The sequence below is a fragment of the Epinephelus lanceolatus genome, chromosome 6 (genome assembly GCF_041903045.1).
Source record: "Epinephelus lanceolatus isolate andai-2023 chromosome 6, ASM4190304v1, whole genome shotgun sequence".
Taxonomy (NCBI): Eukaryota; Metazoa; Chordata; class Actinopteri; order Perciformes; family Serranidae; genus Epinephelus; species Epinephelus lanceolatus.
This window is the reverse complement of record NC_135739.1, coordinates 13,257,540-13,278,941: the sequence shown is the minus strand read 5'-3', so window position 1 is coordinate 13,278,941 and position 21,402 is coordinate 13,257,540. Positions and strand designations below refer to the sequence as shown.

General features: G+C 40.2%; 1 protein-coding gene across 1 annotated transcript; it reads right to left on the bottom strand.

Annotated features, from left to right (window-relative positions):
- Window positions 1–18,101, bottom strand: bsg (basigin). The gene is made up of 8 exons (XM_033621673.2): window positions 17,862–18,101; window positions 8,171–8,339; window positions 7,271–7,359; window positions 5,126–5,262; window positions 4,634–4,910; window positions 2,036–2,060; window positions 1,872–1,944; window positions 1–1,741 (listed from the first exon to the last, which is right to left on the bottom strand). Exons 1-7 carry the CDS (start codon window positions 17,923–17,925, stop codon window positions 1,884–1,886), a joined length of 822 nt encoding a protein of 273 aa, XP_033477564.1. The 5' UTR covers window positions 17,926–18,101; the 3' UTR covers window positions 1–1,741; window positions 1,872–1,883.
- Window positions 18,102–21,402: the final 3,301 nt, after the last annotated feature.

Below are 21,402 nucleotides of genomic sequence, written 5' to 3'. Positions count from 1 at the left end.
TAAAATCAAATACCTTTATTCAGTTTGTGCAAGTTGTACAACAGATGGTTGTTCCAGGTATTCGGAAGGTACAACACTTTACACAATTCTGACTAGGTCTTCTTAATTTGTGTAACTCTGAAATGGTAACATCCAATCACAACACTACTCAGGTTAAATGGAACATATGGCTTCTGAATCATCTACACAGTGGAGGGAACAGAGACGACGGCCCAACAATCGCACACAGGATGTTTTTTCTATCTCAGATCACATCAAGTGAGAAAGAAAAACATCTGAAACGATAATCTCCGGTACTAAATATAAACTTCAGTGTGTAGTATTCAAGTTGCGTTCGACAGAAGCAACAGATGTTACTTGCACTTGGTCCTTAATATATTTTTACTCTGGATGTGACATCGGCAACAAAAACATCAGTGACTAAAACTTCGATTTTAAATGTTAATAGGAAAAGGAAATAAAAGCTGGATTTAAAAGGACAAATGCTTTCCTACTAAAAGAACTGTAATTTCTTATGGCAACCAAACCTTCATTAATTATTTCAGCATTTAATTTTAAGTATCACATTTACACACAAAAGAGAAAATGGTGCTTGTTAAGGCAAAGTATAAAACTCTGCAAAAGGAGGTGTGTGGTGGAGTAGGGACAGGTCAAACATGAATTCAAACGCACTCCAGTGATGAATTAGGATCTAAAATGTTTCAGATCCTCTCAACTGAACTTGTGCTGTTTTGCAAGGAACCATTCCAGATAGAATATAAAACAGGGTTCCCACACATTTCTACTGATGAAGTTTCAAAACCTTTCCTGTGACTTTTCCATAATATTCTACCCCATTTCCACGACTTGAAGTTGTTTAAACAGGTAAGCCTATACAGAGATACAGCCATCATTATGAGACACATACTTAAGGCATGTGCACAAAAGCAAGCTCCTGGCGTTTGATAACTTTACTCACTTGTTAGACATTCCTGCCACCAACTAGCTGCATATGCCAACAGACCAGACTGGCACATACAGGTACTTTGCAAGCTGCAGTTAACCAGCTACACATAAGCTTCTGTTTCTCTCCCGATGTCATAGCTTATTTCTCCCCCCCCCCAACAGGGGGCGTGGCCTTGGCAATGATGCCATGCACATCTGGTCTGTGATACTAGTGACATTTCAACAGTCATGCAGCGCAGCAAAAGCTTCAAGGAATGTATTTTGCTTAACGCAAGACATGATCTGGGATTTTTAGTAATGTATTTTAAACTACAGCCAAAACGATGCATTTCCAAAACTCTGTTAATTCCAAACCACTTCCAAACCTGGTTATCAGTTTTTTCCAATTCCAAAACTTTTTCAAGTAGCTTCATGATTATGGGAACCCTGTGTAAAAGCAAAAACCGACAGCTGTGAGGTCAGTGCAGAATCAGCATCAACAGAAAAATAACCACAAACGAGGCATTCCTCACATGAACGGTCTAATGATTTTACAACGAACACACACTTTGCTAATACGGCATTTTAACTCATGCAATATTTGCCCCGCGGCCTCAAGCAGAAATTACTTCACACTATGTTCTGTGGCTGCACAATGTGGAGAAGAATATAGAAGAAAAAAAATAAAACAAGAGGAAATCAGTCAGTTTCTTAGAACATTAACACCCAAGCACAAAAAAGGTACTGAAAATTGCAGGGTGCACAGTATGATGTGCCACACAACAGCTGAGTCCTGGACTGCCATCTGGATGTCCATCTAGGATAGAAGACAAGATGCATGAGTGAAGAATGAAAGTGGTTTAAAAACTTTTGTCTCATATTCAGACTGAGTAGAGCGGTAGCCCACAGAATTTATATTTCAGGGAGAACATCATAGTCTGACGCACCTCGTTCAGCTTCTAATTAGAATTCCTTTGCCTCACATTCTTGTCTTTGTGGTTTGCAGTAGAATTGCTCTTCCTGAAAAACATGTTACAGAGCAAACATGAGTTCTGTAAAAATATATAAACTGCAGAGACAAACAATATATGGAGCTGCTGTGTTTACTTACAGAGGAGCAGAGCCTGAGTCGTCATCTGTGAATGATCAATGAAGGAGGGCAAACAAAAACAAGAGTCAGTTGATAGCAGGTTACATGTCTGTTACTGGTGTGAGCAACACATGCCTGCCCCCCTCCCCCACAGATGATGGTAGCAAACGTTAGAACATGACATCCTCTGCAACATGATCCAATGAGGTTATGTTCAAATCCAACTAAACATGAACTGAAGCATGCCAACCTGCTGCATTTCTGGCGATGAATGATGTAACAAAATCCTTTTACGCAGCAAATCTACACACAATCATTTATGTTCTATAAAAAGATGTCACTTAACAGACTGCTGTGTCTTTTTAGCAAATCTGTGATAAGATTTGAACATTTCTATTCATGAACATTTTTGTACACTGTCTAGAGTCACCCCTTAGCATCACAGAGGCTCATGCAATACAAGCAAAGAACACCAAATGAACACTGCAGTGGCTGTAATAAGATAAAGAAACAGTAAACACCTTTGAACTGGCAGAGCTAACACACAACCTGGCATGTACAGTGGCAGTATCACACCAGAGCAAGAGCACGTAGTCACAACTTAAGGCTATCTCTGTGGCCGAATGGTGAATGAGACAGATGTAAATGATGTACTGACCTGGAGAAGAGTGTTGCCTATCATTTATCATGCATAAAGTACAAGATGCAGGAGACATGCAGACAGAATGCTGAAACCTCTCACTTGTCAACCTGTTCAAGTTCATGTCAAACCATTACACTAGCTTACGTGTCTCATTTGACTCTTTCATTGGCTCAGACGCATGTTTTAAAAGGGGGGACCAATAGAGAGTGGGGAGAAAATACTTTAAGCTTGCTCTGAATGCAGGGCCAGTGAAAGAGTGACCAAATCTTTGAGCGCATTCCTCTTAGAAGTGGTGACTATGAAAGCAGTTCATTCAGACTCCCATAGCTTTTTCCACTCGGTCATCTCAGCTCAACCACTTCAGTCTGACATGCAGTTTTGTCCACTTACCAAAATGCAAAATCAGCAGCGAACAGAGAAGTAAAAATGTAAATAATAAAAATAATAGTTGCTATCACAGATCGTTTATAGAAAAACGGAAGCTAACTCCTGATCCTCAGTTTAAAATGTAAATTATAGCAAAATCAAAGACAATAAGGATTCATATTGAAAGCATGCAACTATAGTCCATACATCCCCATTTTAATTGTCTTAATAGTCTTCAACATGCCACTGAGGGATATAAATCTTCTTAAACAAGGCCTACAGTTTGACACATTCTTGTCCTGTTGGAAGTTGAATGATTTCAAAGGGGCTTATTTATGTTCTTTTAGCCACACAATACAACAAAGGACAGAGGATGCAGGTTGGAAAATGTCCATATCTGCCCTCAAAATGTATATTTACTTCCTGGTGGATATTTGGTCACTGTAGTAGCAAACTATTCATGATATTAGGGTATTTTTCCTCTACCAAAACCTGTGTAATTTAAATTCCTGTAAAATAGGAAAATGGCCGGCAAGTTTTGGAATTCATTAATGATTGTGTTGAATTGACAAGTAAAATTCTCAATTCTGAGTGGCTGTTCACACCAAAAACAGCACTGTATTAAAATAGGACAACACTGCTGACGACGTGTTGCTTCAAATATTGTTGAAAAGATTAAATACGACCTAGGAGGCCTAGTAACTGTATCAGTAGCACTTTGAGTGCTTTACGATGAGACAACTGTAGTAAGTTATCACAGTATTGATAAACCATGGGCACAAAATAATGTTGGGCCTTCGGTGAACGTCTGTCGCCCAAGTTTTGGCAGTGTGTCCTACACTGTTGGCACTAACTGCTTTTTTTTTTTTGATAATTTAGCATGTTGAATCAGCATCGGAGACAGCAGAGCCCGTCAATTAATGAAATCTTTCTGATTGGCAGTTCTGCTCAGAGCACGTAAAGAGAAAACAGGAGTTAAGAAATTAACAAATGGCTAAAGTCAAGAGCGTACAAGAGCAAAACAAATTTGTTAAATGAGGTAAGGTTATGTTTTTAGCTTTTTGTTTATGTTTTATTCGCTAGCGCACAATAAATATCTTTTGTTCTGTTCACATCAGGTTGTGTTGTCAATGTGCTAATTGGCAAACTAGCATCTTTAATCTGTCTAATCCCTAATACAGACTACCGCCGCCTGCTGGCATGGAGACTTATTTCCTCTCACATGTGCAGAATGTACATGCTACCTGGCTGTTTGCTGTAGATTTTGAGGTGTGTTCAAGTGCAACTTTTTAGCCGAGATACAGGTGACATGAAGGGACGCAACAGTCAGCCTTTAACGACACTAGCTTGATGTCGGTTTGGTGTGTTTGGGCCTTTGTATTTTAAAGTTTGCAAGGTTAAACAGCACAATTAGCCTATTCACATAACAAAATAATGTCACCTTGCATGTATTTGACTGGGAAATTCAGTGTCAGACCAAATGACGTTTAACTTATTTGCTCATAACCTGCCCCTTTTTGTTTTTGAGGCAGTGTTTTTTCACACAGTGCTTATGTCAGTTTGAATACAACCGCAGAGTTGTAGTGGTGGAGGTAACATGGTGTACATACCGTCATTGATCTCATCAGGCTTTCTCCTCTTCTCATAGATGAAGATGATGGTCACCAGGATGATGACCTCGGCCACGATGCCAAGGAAGGGCCAGAGAGCGGCCAAGCGACTGCGGACACGCAGGTGGATCTTGTCAGTAGTTGTGCCAAGTTCATTGGTTCCGGCACAGATGTAGTCTCCAATGTCGTTTTCGATGCTCAGGTCATTAATGGTCAGAGTGGTCTTGTTAGGGGTGCTCCTGATCTCATATTTGTCACTGGTGCCATTGAAGATAGGCTGAGGGTTGTGTTTAAGCAACAAGTTAGTCATGCAAATAGCAAGACAGGTGTGACCATTCATTATTATTCAATGTTCTACAACTGAATTACTGGACATACATCATTTACAATTTATGAACCATCACAATATTTAAGCTGTTAAAAATGTTTAGTTTTATGTCCACCGGTTTAGAACTCTAGATCAAAAACATCATAAATAATTTTAACACATACTACTTGGACACCATCTTCCTCTTTGTGCCAGTTCCAGTTAGTGGGCAGTGGATAGCCATGGCTCACACAGACCATCACACCTTTGTCTTTCTCATTGCCGTGCTCAGAGTGCTTGTAGGCAGCAACGTGGGGAAGTGCTACAGCAGGAACAGAAGCACATATTCAGATTAGAATATGAAGGTTTGTATATTAAAAAAATAAACTGCCTTCATTGTTTATCCTGAAGCAGGAGGCATCTTCATATAAGAGTTTGAAGGAGCTACCCACATTGTTTGATTAATTCCCATTTAATCCCCAGTTTGCTTAACTTCAGTTCAACTCAATTATCAAACGGTCTCCCCTGTGTATGTGCAGATGACACCCAGTTTTCAGCTGTGTTTGATGCAGATTGATTTTCTTAAATGGTGATTTGCACAAAGAGAAAAAAACATCAGAGGAAATCAGGGCTTATGTCGGGTAAGTATCTCTCAATAAAGCTCCAGTGTTACAGATGTTCAGTGACTTATGTCTCTACACCAACCACAATTTTAAATAGCTTCAAGCATACAATAAATGAAATGTATTCCTGGTAAAGTGAAGTAAAGTAAGTGAAGCCAAAACATCTCAATCATCCCCTGGTGCAAGCAGATCAGGAGCCAGAGCCTTCAGCTATCAGGCTCCTCTCCTGTGGAATCATCTTCCTGTTACGGTCCGGGAGGCAGACACCGTCTCCACATTTAAGACTAGACTTAAGACTTTCCTCTTTGATAAAGCTTATAGTTAGGGCTGGCTCAGGCTTGCCCTGTACCAGCCCCTAGTTAGGCTGACTTAGGCCTAGTCTGCCGGAGGACCCCCTATAATACACCGGGCTCCCTCTCTCTCCCTCTCTCTCCCTCTCTCTCTCTCTCACTCTCATCCTATTACTGCATCTTGCTAACTCGGCCATTCTGGATGTCACTAACTCGGCTTCTTCTCCGGAGCCTTTGTGCTCCACTGTCTCTCAGAATAACTCATACCGCAGCGGTGCCTGGACAGTGTGACGTGTGTGGTTGTGCTGCTGCCGTGGTCCTGCCAGATGCCTCCTGCTGCTGCTGCCATCATTAGTCATTAGTCATACTTCTACTGTTATTATACACATATGACTATTGTCACACAAGTATACTGTCAGATATTAATACATACTTTCAACATATTGTACCACAGTAGCCAGAACTATAACTATAATATTATTACTTTCATTAATGTTGTTGTAAGCTACTGTCATTACCTGCATCTCTCTCTCTGTCTCTCTCTCTCTCTCTCTCTCTGTCTCATTGTGTCATGCGGATTACTGTTAATTTATTATGCTGATCTGTTCTGTACGACATCTATTGCACGTCTGTCCGTCCTGGAAGAGGGATCCCTCCTCAGTTGCTCTTCCTGAGGTTTCTACCGTTTTTTTCCCCCGTTAAAGGGGTTTTTTTTTGGGGAGTTTTTCCTTATCCGCTGTGAGGGTCTTAAGGACAGAGGGATGTCGTATGCTGTAAAGCCCTGTGAGGCAAATTGTGATTTGTGATATTGGGCTTTATAAATAAAATTGAATTGAATTGAATTGGTGGCTGGCTGCAGTATAGGTTATAAAGCCACGCCAAATCAAAAATCATGTCAAATGAATTTTCCCCAAACATGGTTTCTGTCATTTTAGATATTCATTCTCATTATTTAATTTCATAAAATGGCAGATTTGCATGATTGACAGCTGTGTGTGCCAATCAAGTGCTCGCCATCTATAGCACTGCCTGCAACTGGTCGGATGACGGGAACTTAGTACTGCAGAGGAAGCTACTGCGCAGACTATGTCTCTAAATAAAGTCACTAGTGCCAGATGGCAGCGCCGGTATCCAGGATATTTTGGCTTCATTTTTGTAAAGTGAAGGTAAATGGAGACTTCCACATCCATATAGCCAAAGCCTGGCCTTAAATATTAGCAGTACTTACTGTTAATAAAAACAAACATCAAATTACGTTTCCTGGAAAACTGCTGCCGCTTAAGGATAAACTGTATGTAAAACGTCTATAAAAACATTTACAACCATGTTAAAACCCCAATGTAAACATGGACATAAACTTGACATGAAATAACCAACAAATACAACTCTGATCTGTGATATTTATGAATTAACTTACTTTTGACTTCAATTGTCTGCTTTGCCTCTGGATCAGTCAGAAACACACATTCATACTTTCCACCAGAGCTGTGGGTGATCTTGTCCAAACTATGAGAGGAAAACAAATAAAGGATGTGAGAACTCTGGGTGTCACTCCTACTTAATATACCACAGGTAAATATTTCTCTGTAGATGTAGCCTAGAGCAGGTGGACCAACTCTGCTGATGCCACTTCAATGACAGTGATTAGTTTTCCACTTAGTTTAGTAGAAAATTCACAACAGAACTCTGTGTATGCTCAAGAGCCGGGGGTAAAAAATAAAGCTGCTTGTCCATGCAACAAATATTTAAAATTTCCCCTGGTAATCACAATCCCACTTTTGTTTGGTGCTGCTGTCCCGTACAGTTCTGCCTGCTCTCTCTAATGGGGAATTAAGGTCAGGGCAAGTGAGCACACTGCTAGGGGCGCTTATCCCTGCTGCCAAGACTACCGGCAAAGCTGCACGACTGCACGGTCCATCTCTCTGCTAATCAAGAGCAGTGAATGCCTGAATGGCGCCCCTAGCTTTGCTGCTAATGGAGGCAGCCAGGGAGAAAGGGAGAGCCGTGAGAGGGGGAGGGACGTCACGACAGACAAGCAAAAGGCAGAGTGCGATGGAGAGAACATTAGAGAATAAAGATGGACAGCATAACCATCAGAGTAAAGGACTAGAGCAAGACACTTTCAGGCTACAAAATGGCTTTCTAAACCAATGACACTCTTAAGTATCAAAGCCAGCTCAGCTTTCCATTTTCTAGTATGGTTAATTCACTCAGTACCGCTGAGTAAATGATCATAGGATGAGCATATTTACAGTGCCATAGTAACTGCGGGGCAGATCTGCTCATATGGCACAATTGGGTTGATGCAGCTACTTACCGGAGGACTGTGTATGAATGGGCTTCATTGGACTTAGATTCTTCCAGGACTTTGCCATTGTGCACCCAGTGGGAGCCCTTGCTGGGAAGGCTGGGCTCTGTCAAGTTGCAGCTGAGGATCGCGGAGGTCTGGTTGGTGACCTCAGGAGGTTCGGTGATGATGTTTGGGTCTTCAGATAAACAGAGACAAAAAAATTAATCATTTGCCATCCTTTTCTAAAATGTAAAATTTCAGCTAACTGGCATTAAACAGCATTTTTGCAGGTATAGACACCAATGCTGCCCTACAAAAGCAAAACCCAGTAACTACATATTTGGCCATGTTAGTTTTAACATGTATCTGGTTTTCTGTTTTACAATATAAAAATATTATGCCATAGAAATGTGTATTTTCTGTGAAAGCTTTTTACATTTGCAGTAACAAGAAAACAGAGTACCTGCACTTTGGTGTGTAGTTACTGAACTCTGCCTTTGTAGGTCTTAATACCTTTACACTTCATTACTGACCTGAAGGTATTGCCTTGGAATGTATCAGTATCACTGGGTGATTCGTTTTTAAGACATGTTTAATTTACATTTTGGCTCTCGACACTCAACAATTGTCTTTACAAAAATAAATGATTAATGGAACTAAATGTCATCGAGCATACCATGTATGTGACAGCCCTATTTTCGCACTCAATAAGCGAGGAAATAAAAAGGTAGGCAAGGTAGAAGAGGTCAACTATGAGACCACAGCACTTGATTGTTTCAGTTATTCTTCTTACTCTTGCCAGGGTGCAAATATAGATTGGGATTTTGTTAAGACAACAACTGTTGGGTGTCAAGAGGATATCGAAGTATCACCAACTATGTTATCGGCATTATCCTTCAGCTTACCGAGTTTTAGGTGGAAATCCATTCTCACAAAATAGAACAAGAAAACAGTGTGACACAAGAACAAGTTCTGAACAAATGCGCAGAACTTTCCAATAAAGGTGGAAAGAGCTCCCCAATACGGGGAGATCTATCCCACCGACACTAGAATGGAGGGGAAAACAGGAGTTGTACTGGAAATCTAAAAGATACAGTAGTCTACAACAAGGTCACAGGGAAAAGATCTTTAAATACATGCAGAAGAAGCAACAGGAAGGGGATGAAAAACTGTTGGCAGTTATCGCTGCCAATCACATGGTAAAATGTTATAATTAAGGATTTTTGCTTCAACTGGGTGAAGAAACTGACCAATTCTTCAAAACAATAATACTGGACCACAAGGCAGAAAGATACCCCATGGCTGAGTCTATTTTTTCATAAGTAGTTGCCATCTTCTGTGCCTTCAGTTCAGTCGGTTATGGGCCACAGGAATGGTCTACAAGCATTAAACAAAAGGGGCATTGCCAATGTTAGTATCAATTAAGGAAAACGCTAGCAAAATAAGTATCTACCAAGAAGTGATAGTAATCAAGAAATCTGACACCCCTTTTTTTGTTTTTCTTCAAACAATTACATACTGTTACCATCATACCATCTGCAAATTTCCAACCTTATGACCAGTATTATATGAATGACAGCCTATCATAACGCTACCTAAGCCTTGAAACAGGGTAAAAAAAGGCATCAGATTGAAGACATTATGTATCAAGTAACACGGGATTAGGGAGCGGCCCAGCCATGCTTTATGACCAGGTTCGGTTTCTACTACAGGATAACCGTGGAGCTTTTGAGGAGAGGAGGGGGAAGTGTGGACTGGGTGAAGCAGGATGGAGAGGGTACTGGACCAGGAAACATGGGAGTTGAGTGTAACAGGAGCTGAATGTCCAGGACTTCACTAATGAGGAGATAACAGCCAAGCTACTTTGACCGGAGTCTCCTCATGCTTCCTCTGCCACTCACTTTCAATCACAATAATGTTTGCCTGCGAGCGGATCCACTTGATTTTTGGCGTCTTCCTCAGATCATTGCGGTCAGGGTCGTTGGAAGCGCGGCACTCGTATGTGCCTGAGTCGTTGAGGGTGAGGCTAGTGAGGTGAATGGTGCTAGTGGCATGTGCTATATATGTGGCATTTATTTGCACACGGTCATACCGTGCCCCGTCAAAGAGCTGGGTGAAGGTCTCGTTGGGCTCTTCACCCTCTACAAACCACCACTGCACCTCAGGGATGGGGTTCCCTATCACCTCACAGTGCAGCTCTGCGCTGTCATCAATCAGCTTCATCTGAGACAGGGGAGACTTGATAAAACCCGCTGAGCATGGTTTACAGTCAGCCCAGCGACAAGAGATTTCAAGAAGTTTTTGAATGTGATGGGTTTAAAGCAAGCCAGGTGATTTCATGGATTGGTGATAAAAGGCCGTGATGGAAGAAAGACAAGCAAATAGGAAAAAGAAAGAAAAAGAAACAAAGTTAATTAAACACAAATGAAATGAAAATATGAAAGTACGCACATAGAAAAAGCATAGATCAGAGCAGCATTTCCCCCCCAATTATTTTGATCATTCCTGGTACTCTGACCCATCAAGACAAAAAAAAAGAAATGCAATTAGGGATGACCTGAGCTGATCTGAGAGTACAGCATAAAACGGCACACTCAGTTAGGCCTGTCACAATAACTACTTTTATTGGACGATGTATTATTCCAGAAATCAATAATTTTGAGACCATTTCATGTTGCTGACCTAATGACGATATTATAGCATAATATTGCTAGTACACCCATTCGAAGAGCAATGCTATTCTAATTCTTAAAAATATTCAACCGTTGGAATTGAGTGTATGGAAAAAAATGCTGGGAGGCAGGTGGTTTGCTGGAGGATTTATAGAGTGGAGGGTGAAGTTTTTCGAGGATAAAACTACAAATGACAGACTTTATGGCTCATTGCCTGAGGTTGGCAAGCTAACTGCCATCAGGACTGTGTGTCTTCCTTTTCAAAAATGCAGCTGCAGGCTAACGGTAAGCTGTGTTGTGTCATCTTTGAAATGTTGTTTAGTTTTTCTTCGGACTAGTGCAAAAAGGCGAGAGTAGAGAGAAAGAACAGTCTTAAAATGGTAAGGAAAACCCTGCTGTTGGCTAAAATGTTGGTGATATTCTTATGTCACTAAACATGCATGTAAACACAACAGGCAACATCAAGGCCAGCAAAATGATTGAGGTTATGTCCTTATATCGCAAGATAAATTGAAAACATAATTGTCATGACAGGCCTACACCCAGTTTCCAATTTATTATGTACATCATGCATCAGGAAGGCCATGGTGTTTCTGTTTATACTGTTTTAGAAAGGTAATCACTCAAGGCTATAATCATTTCAGAGGCTGTAATTTGTGTTGCAGTTGAACTGTGCAGCATTGCACTTGGAGGTGTTTCTTTTAAGGACTGAGTAATCATCTCTGTGACACACTGAATTCGTTATCAGTGGATTTTTTTTAATGTCAATTCAACGTACCAAATTAAGTGCCTTTAAAGGCCTTATATTAGCAATTACTCAATAATTCATGTTGGGCCTGTGAGCTAAAAAAGCTTGATCAAGACATCCCTAAAGGCAGTTAAAGCAAAAAAGAAATACACAAAGCAAAAAAGACAACAACAGAACATTAAAAGCATCCAACAGCATTCCTATGAAATCAATACAAATGAATGAAACAGAACATGAAGAGAAAAGCAGATGAGGTTGAAATGAAAAACATTTCACATAATAAAAATAATAATAAAAAATAAATCCATGAAAGCCTTGGGACATGCAAGCATTCTGAGCCGGTGCCATTTCTCTGCTGTGCCTTGTGTCACCCAATGGTGGTTAGGGTGTTGAATTACACATCGCCTATTTTTCAGAACATTCTGCAAATGGCTTCATGCAGGCTGTACACATGACATCAATGTTTGTGAAAGTCAACACAGTCAGTCTCCACTGAGTGGCAAATGGAAACATACTGCATTTGCCAGTGACACATTCACACTGGAGGAACATTAAAAACACTTGTTTGTAGCTGTTGCGCAATCAACTGTACCGAACAGATTAACAAAGGAATGCATGCATTGTTTGAATGAAATGTGCTGGTCAGCTTGATTAGGGTGTCAAATCCTGCTTGGGTGTGTATCAGGAAACTTATTTTGTGGCTACACTTTAAAGCGTGCAAACCCCCGACTGACTGTTGCATGCATGCAATGCATTTGCTTCCAGATATTTGTTTGCTTTCAAGTATCGCAGCTCTCCACAGTCACAGTGGGCTGGGTGGACTTGTTTGGGCACTCAGTGGTGGTCAGCGGGATTATACACTTAGGTGGGTCCAGTGAGGTATAACATTCTCACGCTACAGGCCAAGACATGGCCAGCTTTTCAATCCAAGACTAATACAGGGCACAGGTTAACAACACAAATGAAAATTGAGTTTATCCTAAACTTAAATATGTTTTTTGTTGTTGTTGTTTCACATGCAGACCCTTTTTCTAGATTCCTCTGATGAAAATATAGTCAAGTACAGGTAAAGCTAAATCAGTGATTCCTCTCTTAACACATTATACATGTTAAAAAATGCGTGTTGAAAATGCACAAAGATTTCTTTGGGTGGGGCCTGAAAACATGGCTTGATGACGCACTCAGTATGTTTACATGCACACAGTAGTCGAGCTAAGCTCATAGCTCAGCTAATCAGTGAAGTCGGACATATTAAGCCCGTTTCCACTGAAGAAGTTCCTGGTACTATTTGGGGGGCAGGAACTACTACAGGAACGTCCTCTCGCTCTGCCCTCTCAACCGCCGTGTCTCCACTGAGAGAGCGGAGTACGAGGAAGGTTCCTGTAAAGTTACGGGCTCTGGATGTTACGTAATCGTTGCACGACCATTTTGACCGGGGCGACGTAGGGACGCCGTTAGCCGATAGCGGTGTCTGTAATAACTCATTAAATGGCCCGTGAAAAAAATATTTTTTCCAGCGGATGTCTTAGTTACAACATGATTGAGCTAACTGGAGTAGTTTCATGTCATATCCGACAACGGGAGGCTTTTAACAGATGACGTCCTGATGTTAGTTTTGCTGCTGCTGTTAGCTGATGCTTTCTAGACATCGTGACTTCCCATAACTGAATAAATACCACACACAGCAACACAAAACTGCTTTGCTGGCTCAATCATGTTATAACTAAGATATCCGCTGGAAAAAATATTTTTTTCACGGGCCATTTAGTGAGTTTTTTTAGATGGCGGCGGAAGCTATATGAACGTGCTAACCCTCGTCTGCTGAGTTTTAAAAATGCCGGCCATTTTGTTGCTTTCTGTTCACGTCACATCCCTCCTTGAGTATATCCAATCAGCACCAAGTAATCCCCAAGCCCCAGCCAGGAGTCTTTCGGGGCCGTTCTGAGTACCTACTCCGAGGCAGGGACTTGTTTAGCCCCTGTAAAAGTTCCGGAACTCTGTCCTTTGGGGGTGGTTCCTGCGGTGGAGACACGCACCAACGGCCCTGGCCCCATAAAATTACCCCGAAGTTCCTGCGGTGGAAACAGGCCTTTTGTCTTGTTTGCGTATACATGCAGAAGAGAAAATCGAATTTCTGACCAAGTACATCTGACTCCGCCTCGATAGGCAGCGCTGTGTCCTTTTTAATATAGCGCGTATTGAAGTAGTACCAGTTGACCCGAAGAGGAAGCTAACGACGAGCAAAGATGGCAGAGCATAAATGTAGTTTCCTCGTCCGTCCAGAAGTGCATCTTCTGCTTCTCAGTTGCCATGGTGTTTGTTTGTTTTTCCGGGAATTACTGCACAGCTACATACTGAACTGATACTACGTCATCTTCTTCTTCTTACGGGTGAAAGCACGCAAAAGCAAAAGTGGTGCATGTCAGAACACCGAGTCTGACTCCAAGACAACATGGATACATGCAGCAATAGTTCGATTTTCAATCGAATTACCTAGGTGTGTTAGTCAAGCTACAGATAGTCCAGTTTCAGTTGGACTAAGGCAATAATTTGATTTTCTCAAGCTGCATGTAAACGTACTGACTGAGGCGATCCTTAACATAACCCCTCCCCCACTATATAGTATCTAATATTAGACCAGATGGCACCAGTGTTGCTTTGTTTATCTACTGTGTGTGTGAGTGTGTGCAGCAAGTTTGCTCTGTTCAACAAGTTCTCACGACCTTTTCTGTCTGATAAATACAGGAATAAACAACTCTGTTGTGTGTGACATTGTGTGCTACTGGGTTAGCTCCTAACGGGAGTTAGGAGTTTCAGAGCAGAGAATACTGCTCATATTTTTCAGGAATTTGAACCTTAATTTTGTATGCTTGGTGATCTTCTAATTATTCAAATTTGGCTGGGTGGTTAATAACACATTTTCTGTGGTGTGACAAACACATTTATTTTTACTCTAGCCTGACTTTTATTTTGTGTTGGATAATCAACTTTCAGAGCACTTCCAATTGAAACTGTCAGCAGATATTAATTAAAGACAAAACAAAAGAGGCAGACCTGTGGATTTGTCAACAAGAACTTCAAGCTCAACACGTACATCACGTACCCTTTCAAGCTAAGTAGCTTCCACCAGCACTACCAAAGGCCACCTACACACCACATGCTGAATGAAAGTTCAAAATTAAATATAGTCTACGCCCTAAACTTAGCTGCCAATAGATGTACACCACATGAACCCTGACAATGTAATTTAGTGCCTTTAGCCCTCTGCTCTTTAATATGAGAACCAGCTCCATGTGTTTAAAGCCCTTTCAAAGAACAAATTCCATAGTTGATATTTCCATATGCTCAACAACAAGCTACATGACCAGAACAATGTGCAAAAAAAAACCTTGGGAATCTAATTTTACCATACAGAGGAATAAAAGATTAAATATTTACTGTGATACAGAGATAGTATGCCCTTTGGTAAGCACAATAAAGTAGAGAGGAGCCAATAAACACAGACTATGGGGATACATGCTTTATCTCCATAGTTTGTTTTATATTCAGGCAGCTGGTTGAAAATTAACATCTCGTGTAGGAATTTACTGAGCCTGTTGAAAATACAAAAGACTATACACACAAAGCCTTAAATATGTAATCCTCAGGCCATTTCCAACCCTCGAGTAACAAAGTATATTGAATTTTCCACGCTGAACAGGAAAAGCTAGCACAATGTAACATCCTTTCCAACAGAAGATGGATGCTAATGCTTCCCACATGAAGAAAGCAGTAACACACATGGAAGCAGGTGCACTGTTTAAAGAGGTCATTTCAAGCTTTCATTTCAACCTTGTATTATTTGGTGAAGGTCACTGTTTGGGAATAAAAAAAACTCAGCGTTGGAAGCAAATATTTGTCACTCTAAGCCCACAGACATTCACTGGATGTGACCTGATCTTTAAGGTCTGTCTGTCTGTCAGCAGTGCACTATTCAGGTAGCCCACTCAGTCTGATCATTCAGCTGTGGTGGGACCTGAGATGTGTCACTACTATAAGAATGTCAACTCCCACACCCTAAAGAACAGCCTGCCGCTGTCAGTGCTGCTGGCTAGACTGCAGGCTTTTATCATAAAAGGGTAATTTAAGTGAGAGCAGGTTTAGCAGCTGAGATCTCAAAATGGTGGTCAATAACCAAAATGGGTCTGTGTTCACCACCATTTACCAAATTACTGTGACTAAACATTCAGCACTTAAAATGTGTGAAATGACTGCCTTCTCGTGCCTTTTTCACACACATCAGCCTTACCTGCCTGCCTGCCTCATAACCCACTTTCCATGCCAAAGTTAAGCTAGAGAAGAAGCTGAACCTCTAGGGAAATCTAATTTTACTCATGATCTACTCCAGAGCTGTCGTGACCAAAGCAGGAAACACAGAGCGGTATGAGGGCTTCTTGTGTTTGACGCACATGCACACATAAACAGCCTGGTTTCTGGTACCAACGCTCTGCGAAATATAAAAGTTGCCCGGTGTTACCCATGCTTCATTAAACCATGGCAAAGAAAGGGTGCATTTGACTTTCACAGCCCATGGTTTAACAACATACTATGTCAGAGCATGTGCTTGCCCGACTGTCTTAACTGCCTTGGGATGACGAAACACCCGAGGGGAAAATGACGCAAATTGGATATTTTGAAATGTACCTATGAGTAACTCAATGTTAAAGCTCAGTAACACAGAAAGCTCAAAGGAATTTCAACATTATTTACTTTTAAGCAGGGGTGACAAAATAAAAAAAACAGCTATTAAGAGGTAAAAATTGCAGATTTGAACAGAACAAGTTTGTATCGGTAAATTTTTAAAATATATTTTTATTTATCAACAAATCTTGAAATGGACTAATTTGGAAAACCCTTGGGCTTAAAGGGCTCATAAAGCCCATGCTGCACTTTCGACATATTTGGACAAAATAAACACTCTTACTGACACTTTAAATGAGAGATAATACTTTAACTTTAACTAAAATGCTTTTACTACAAGTGGGGCAGTGTATTAAAACGACACAATGAAAACTGAATCTGTCGCCTTTGTATACATTTTGAATTGAGTGCTGACTGTCATGATATTTTAGGGTTTACAAGCTAATTTGGGGGATCATTTTTAGGAAATTATGACAACAATGGTAGTTTTATAATAAAACTAAAACACTGCCGCGATTTGCATTGCTGACAGACATTTAATAAGCAACTAATATCGCGACCACCGAATTCCTAGGGGCATTCATTTCTTCCTTCTTTCTCTAACAGCTGTCACTGCAATGCTGACACACACATCACATCTGACACATTCAACAGATAATTGATAAGGATCACTGTAACCAAGCAAAGATCTGTGTGTGAATACATTTTAGCTTTTCATGTGTGGTCAATCAATGAAGACACAGGGTGATAGGAAGCCGTTGATAGGAAGGGCCAGTGGCAGGTCATTTAATGGCCATCAATACGACCAGGATCGCCAGCCTTTAAGAGCAAACATGCTGTTACAGAAAATAAAAGACGACTTAAAATACTGTATTGTGACAGCTGATAGCATCACGTGGACTGGGCCTACTGGCTAAATGAATCAAAGACAACTGATGACCGTCTGATCAGAACAAGCAAACATCTATGCTCAGTGGGTGAAGCTGTCATTTCTAACGTTACCACGCCGGAGCTCCGGTTCCTTAAAGGCTGTGCAGAAGAGACTTATGAAATGACTAAGATTATTTAACCATCTGGGGTGAGAGTGAAGACAACAGTCTTTATTAATTACTAATGGATGGCAACCCTTACTGACGTTACATAACAACGAGCTCAGCGGACACCACAACAGCAAACATTACCGAGGCACCATACGTTTTAAATTAACATTGCAGCTCATGTGATCGATTACATCAGCTAACGTTTCAAAAATATCTAAATCCCTTTGTGTAAAGCTGGCACAGACGAAGGAAAGAGACACTCAACGTTGTGTTAATGCTGTTTAACCACAGTCACGAAACAGCCGGTTATCTTAAACGTCCGAGTGGATTTTGCGACTGTAAATTAGCAAAATGTGCCGCTAGCATTCACACCACGCTTAGCATTGCTATATATGACTGTTTGCTACTAATGCCGGACATGTTTTGTATTAAAATCAAATGTTAGAAAGGTATTCGACCTCAAATAACATACATGTCGTTACGTTAACAAAACAGGAACCTGAATGGACATTTTAATGTTCGTAGTCAGGGCAAAGTCTACATCTTCTCAACCAACATGGCTGACACAAAATTCTTACCTGTGGACGCATTAGCTCGCCAACAGCTCAGCAGCAGGGCACTGACAGCCCACAGTAACTTCATAGCTGATATTTCGGTTTACTAATTCGTCGAATAAAAAATAGCTAAGTTGATTACGACGGCTGAATCTTGTTCCGTCCTGTCTTCAGAACTTCCAGCCAGATGTAGGAGCTGAATGCTCAACAGTGAGGCCGACGGAGTTGGTCGTCCTCTAGTTGCACCTCACGCACACACCCTGAGCAGCACGTACGCATGACGTATTGTTTCGGGGGCGTGGCCACGTCCGACGAGTTAATATTCTTATATAGTTTTGTAAAACACATCTCAGTTTATTATCTAATGAAAAACAACCAAACAAAATAGATAATAACAAGTGTTTGAAGGAAATTACATTTTTAAGGGATATTAATGTTTCAAAAAAGCATGTAATGATGTCATAAAATCATATTAATGCCACCATTTAGTGTCAAAATAGCCATTGAAAACTAAGAAATTACAGATTTTAACAGAACGAGTTTGTATTATTAAATTTGTGTGTAAAATGTTATATTTTTATTTAAGCAACAAATCCTGAAGTGAGCTTATTTGGAAAACCCATGGGCTTAAAGGGTACATTACATACCCATAAAGCCCATGCTGGACATATTTTGAGAAATTAAAGAATAAAACAATTAGAAATTGGTGTAATTGAATTACTGACACTTTAAATGAGAGATCAGACTTCCATTTAACTCAAATGTTTTCACTCAAGTGGGGCAGTGTATATTAAAATGTCTGAAAGGCATTAATGACAACTGAATCTGTCTCCTTCGTATACATTTTGTATTAAGTGTTGACTGTCATTATATTTCAAGAGTTACAAGCTACTTCGGGGGATCATTCTTAGGAAAGTGTAATAGTAACGGTAGCTTTATAATGAGGGCCAGAACCAGCCGCCAATGGGTCCAATCTAGATGACTTTTCTCACCTAATATCCTCCTGAGACCTAAACTTTTCTTTTGTATGCACTTTCAATTTCTATTTGGGATTAGTAGGACTTGATAGGTATAAAAAACGTAACATTGTCAACAATAATAAAGTCCCAGTGTCCTCAAATGAGACAATAATAAAGTCCCAATGTCCTTTAATGAGCTGAAAATTTCCAATGTCTTCAAGCGAGTAATTTCAAATTAACAGTGTCTTAGCTTGTTGCTGTCTATACTGTATTGGATCTATACTAAAAGTGTATGTACAGCAAAAGCCAAGAATGGCGTGTGCCAAACAATATTCAACAATTTCTACAATCAGGCCTCCACCTCACCATTTGCCTCGCCAATTTTCCGTCTCCAAAATGCTGGTAAGCACAGGTCAAACTTTCTCCCATCAAATCTGTTTTTATAGATCACAACTTTTGCCTCTTTCAGGCCTTTTTCTGTGTGTACATTATGTATGTAAATGAGACCCTAGGTTTCATCGAACATGTACAAACAGAAAATACTAAGGACTTTCCAACAGAGAAGGCAGGACTGGAGCACACTGATCAATTTACAGATTTTAATTGTGTAAATTAAAGGCTGTAAATTGATCAGAGTGCTCAAGTCCTGCCTTCTCCCTTGGAAAGTCCCTGTCCTTGAATTGAGAGGCACTTTTAGCCACATGCTGTTGGATGATAAGCAGGGAACACTGTTTCAGACAAACTAGGGTCTTTCTTAATCAGGTAATCCACTATAGGCATCACACTACACTAAACCATTTCAAAATTCTAGATTGTGTTGCAGAATGACAAAGTTTGTAAAAAGGCAAATAAAGATGGATGACAAAATTGAAGTATTAAAAAAAATATATGTGGGCGTAGTTGTCCAGTGGAGACTTGTAAAGAGAAACAAACTAAAAAACACACACGACAAATTACTGACAACCTATTTCAAAATAAAAAGACAGGTTGAAAGTCTGTCTGTGGCCTCACGTTAATCCCGCTATTTAAAAAATAACAATTTCATAGTACTACCCAGAATTTGAATGTTCTGTCACAAGATATTTTGTGTATTTTAAATCCAACATGGTGGCTCCACACATTGAATCTGTAACTACATACCAACCACATCGCCATATTTCACGATCCATAGTTACAATGGCACAAAAACTTGCAGTGTTAACCACAAAGGCAACAATACACCGATAATATGAATGAGCTATTTCACATTGTAAAGTCAAATTCATAGCCACAAGTGAAGTGGATCCATTCATCCTCTAGGTACACCAGTGATGTGCGTATAACAATCCCCTCACATTAAAGGCCTTTGAACCTGAACCCCAGGGGGGGAGCAGAGGTACAATGCAGAGGAAATACACCCATATGGCTGCACAATGAAAGGAAGCAGTATTTATTGGCTTATTGATAGTACCTAAACAAGCAAGCACCCAAGAATTGAAAGATTTAACAGAGACTGTTTACTATCTACGTGCCTTTGGAGCTGCCCGATCTCATAAACTGCGTTATGCATTGAGATCACTTCCAGCCGTGCTCACTAATGATGTTTTTGTTCCCTGGCTGATGCCCGGTTATTCTAAGAGCCGGCGAGATGTCATTAAAAGGGACAAATATTTGAAGCTGGGAAACACAAACCAGCACAGCTCATAACGTGCCCATTTGCCACAGAATGTTTACCATAGTATTTTTTTCTTTATTTGATATTAGGACAAACAAGTGACTGTTTTTTTATTCAATTATAGCTTATTTGCTGCACCAACGTCTAGCCTGTTTTACTGCGCTCCCATCTAGTGTCGAACCACAGCACCACACATTGTGGTTGTTCACATACAATTAAAACACATTTTGTTTGAAGTTAAAGTCCGTTTCATGACTACTGTTGCTCATGATTAGACCTTTAAAGAACAATGTATACACACACCGAGAATGCTTTACATGAATTTTGAGTGGTAGCACCCAAACAGTTTTATTTTCATATCAGTTCTTTTTTTTTTGACACAATCATACTGCAAATAAATTTTTTTTTCAACTGCCAACTTTAGAAAATATTTAATTTACCTTTAAGTTAAAATGCACTGAAATGTTTCTAAGTGTTTTTCAGCTTTAAGATAACTTAGCAAAAATCCTTAAGTGTGTAATTTAGTAATGATTATCCACATCATTATCCAAACAGCACGAGATAACTGCAATTTGACGCATCATTTTAAGTGCAAACAACAGTACCTGTGTGGTGTCAGGTAATCTGTTAGGTGGATCTTGACGATAAAATCATTTCATAAGCTATATGAATTTTGTTTTGAGAGCAAAAGGAATCGACTGTATCGTTCTAAACCACGAGCAGACTTAAGTGCACACTTTCACAGTGCACTACGGTGCACTTTGGGTCGTTTTAAATGTGAGATATGAATGCTACTTATAAAAAATGAATAACTGTACATTTCTTTTTGCTTCATAGGCAAAAGGAGGTCGTTTTAAATCATACAAGTCTGGAGATTAAAAAACAAAAAAAGAACAGCGACTGTCTTCTTGTCCCGAGTCTTCTACCTTTGGATTCCTTTGTTTTCTCTTCC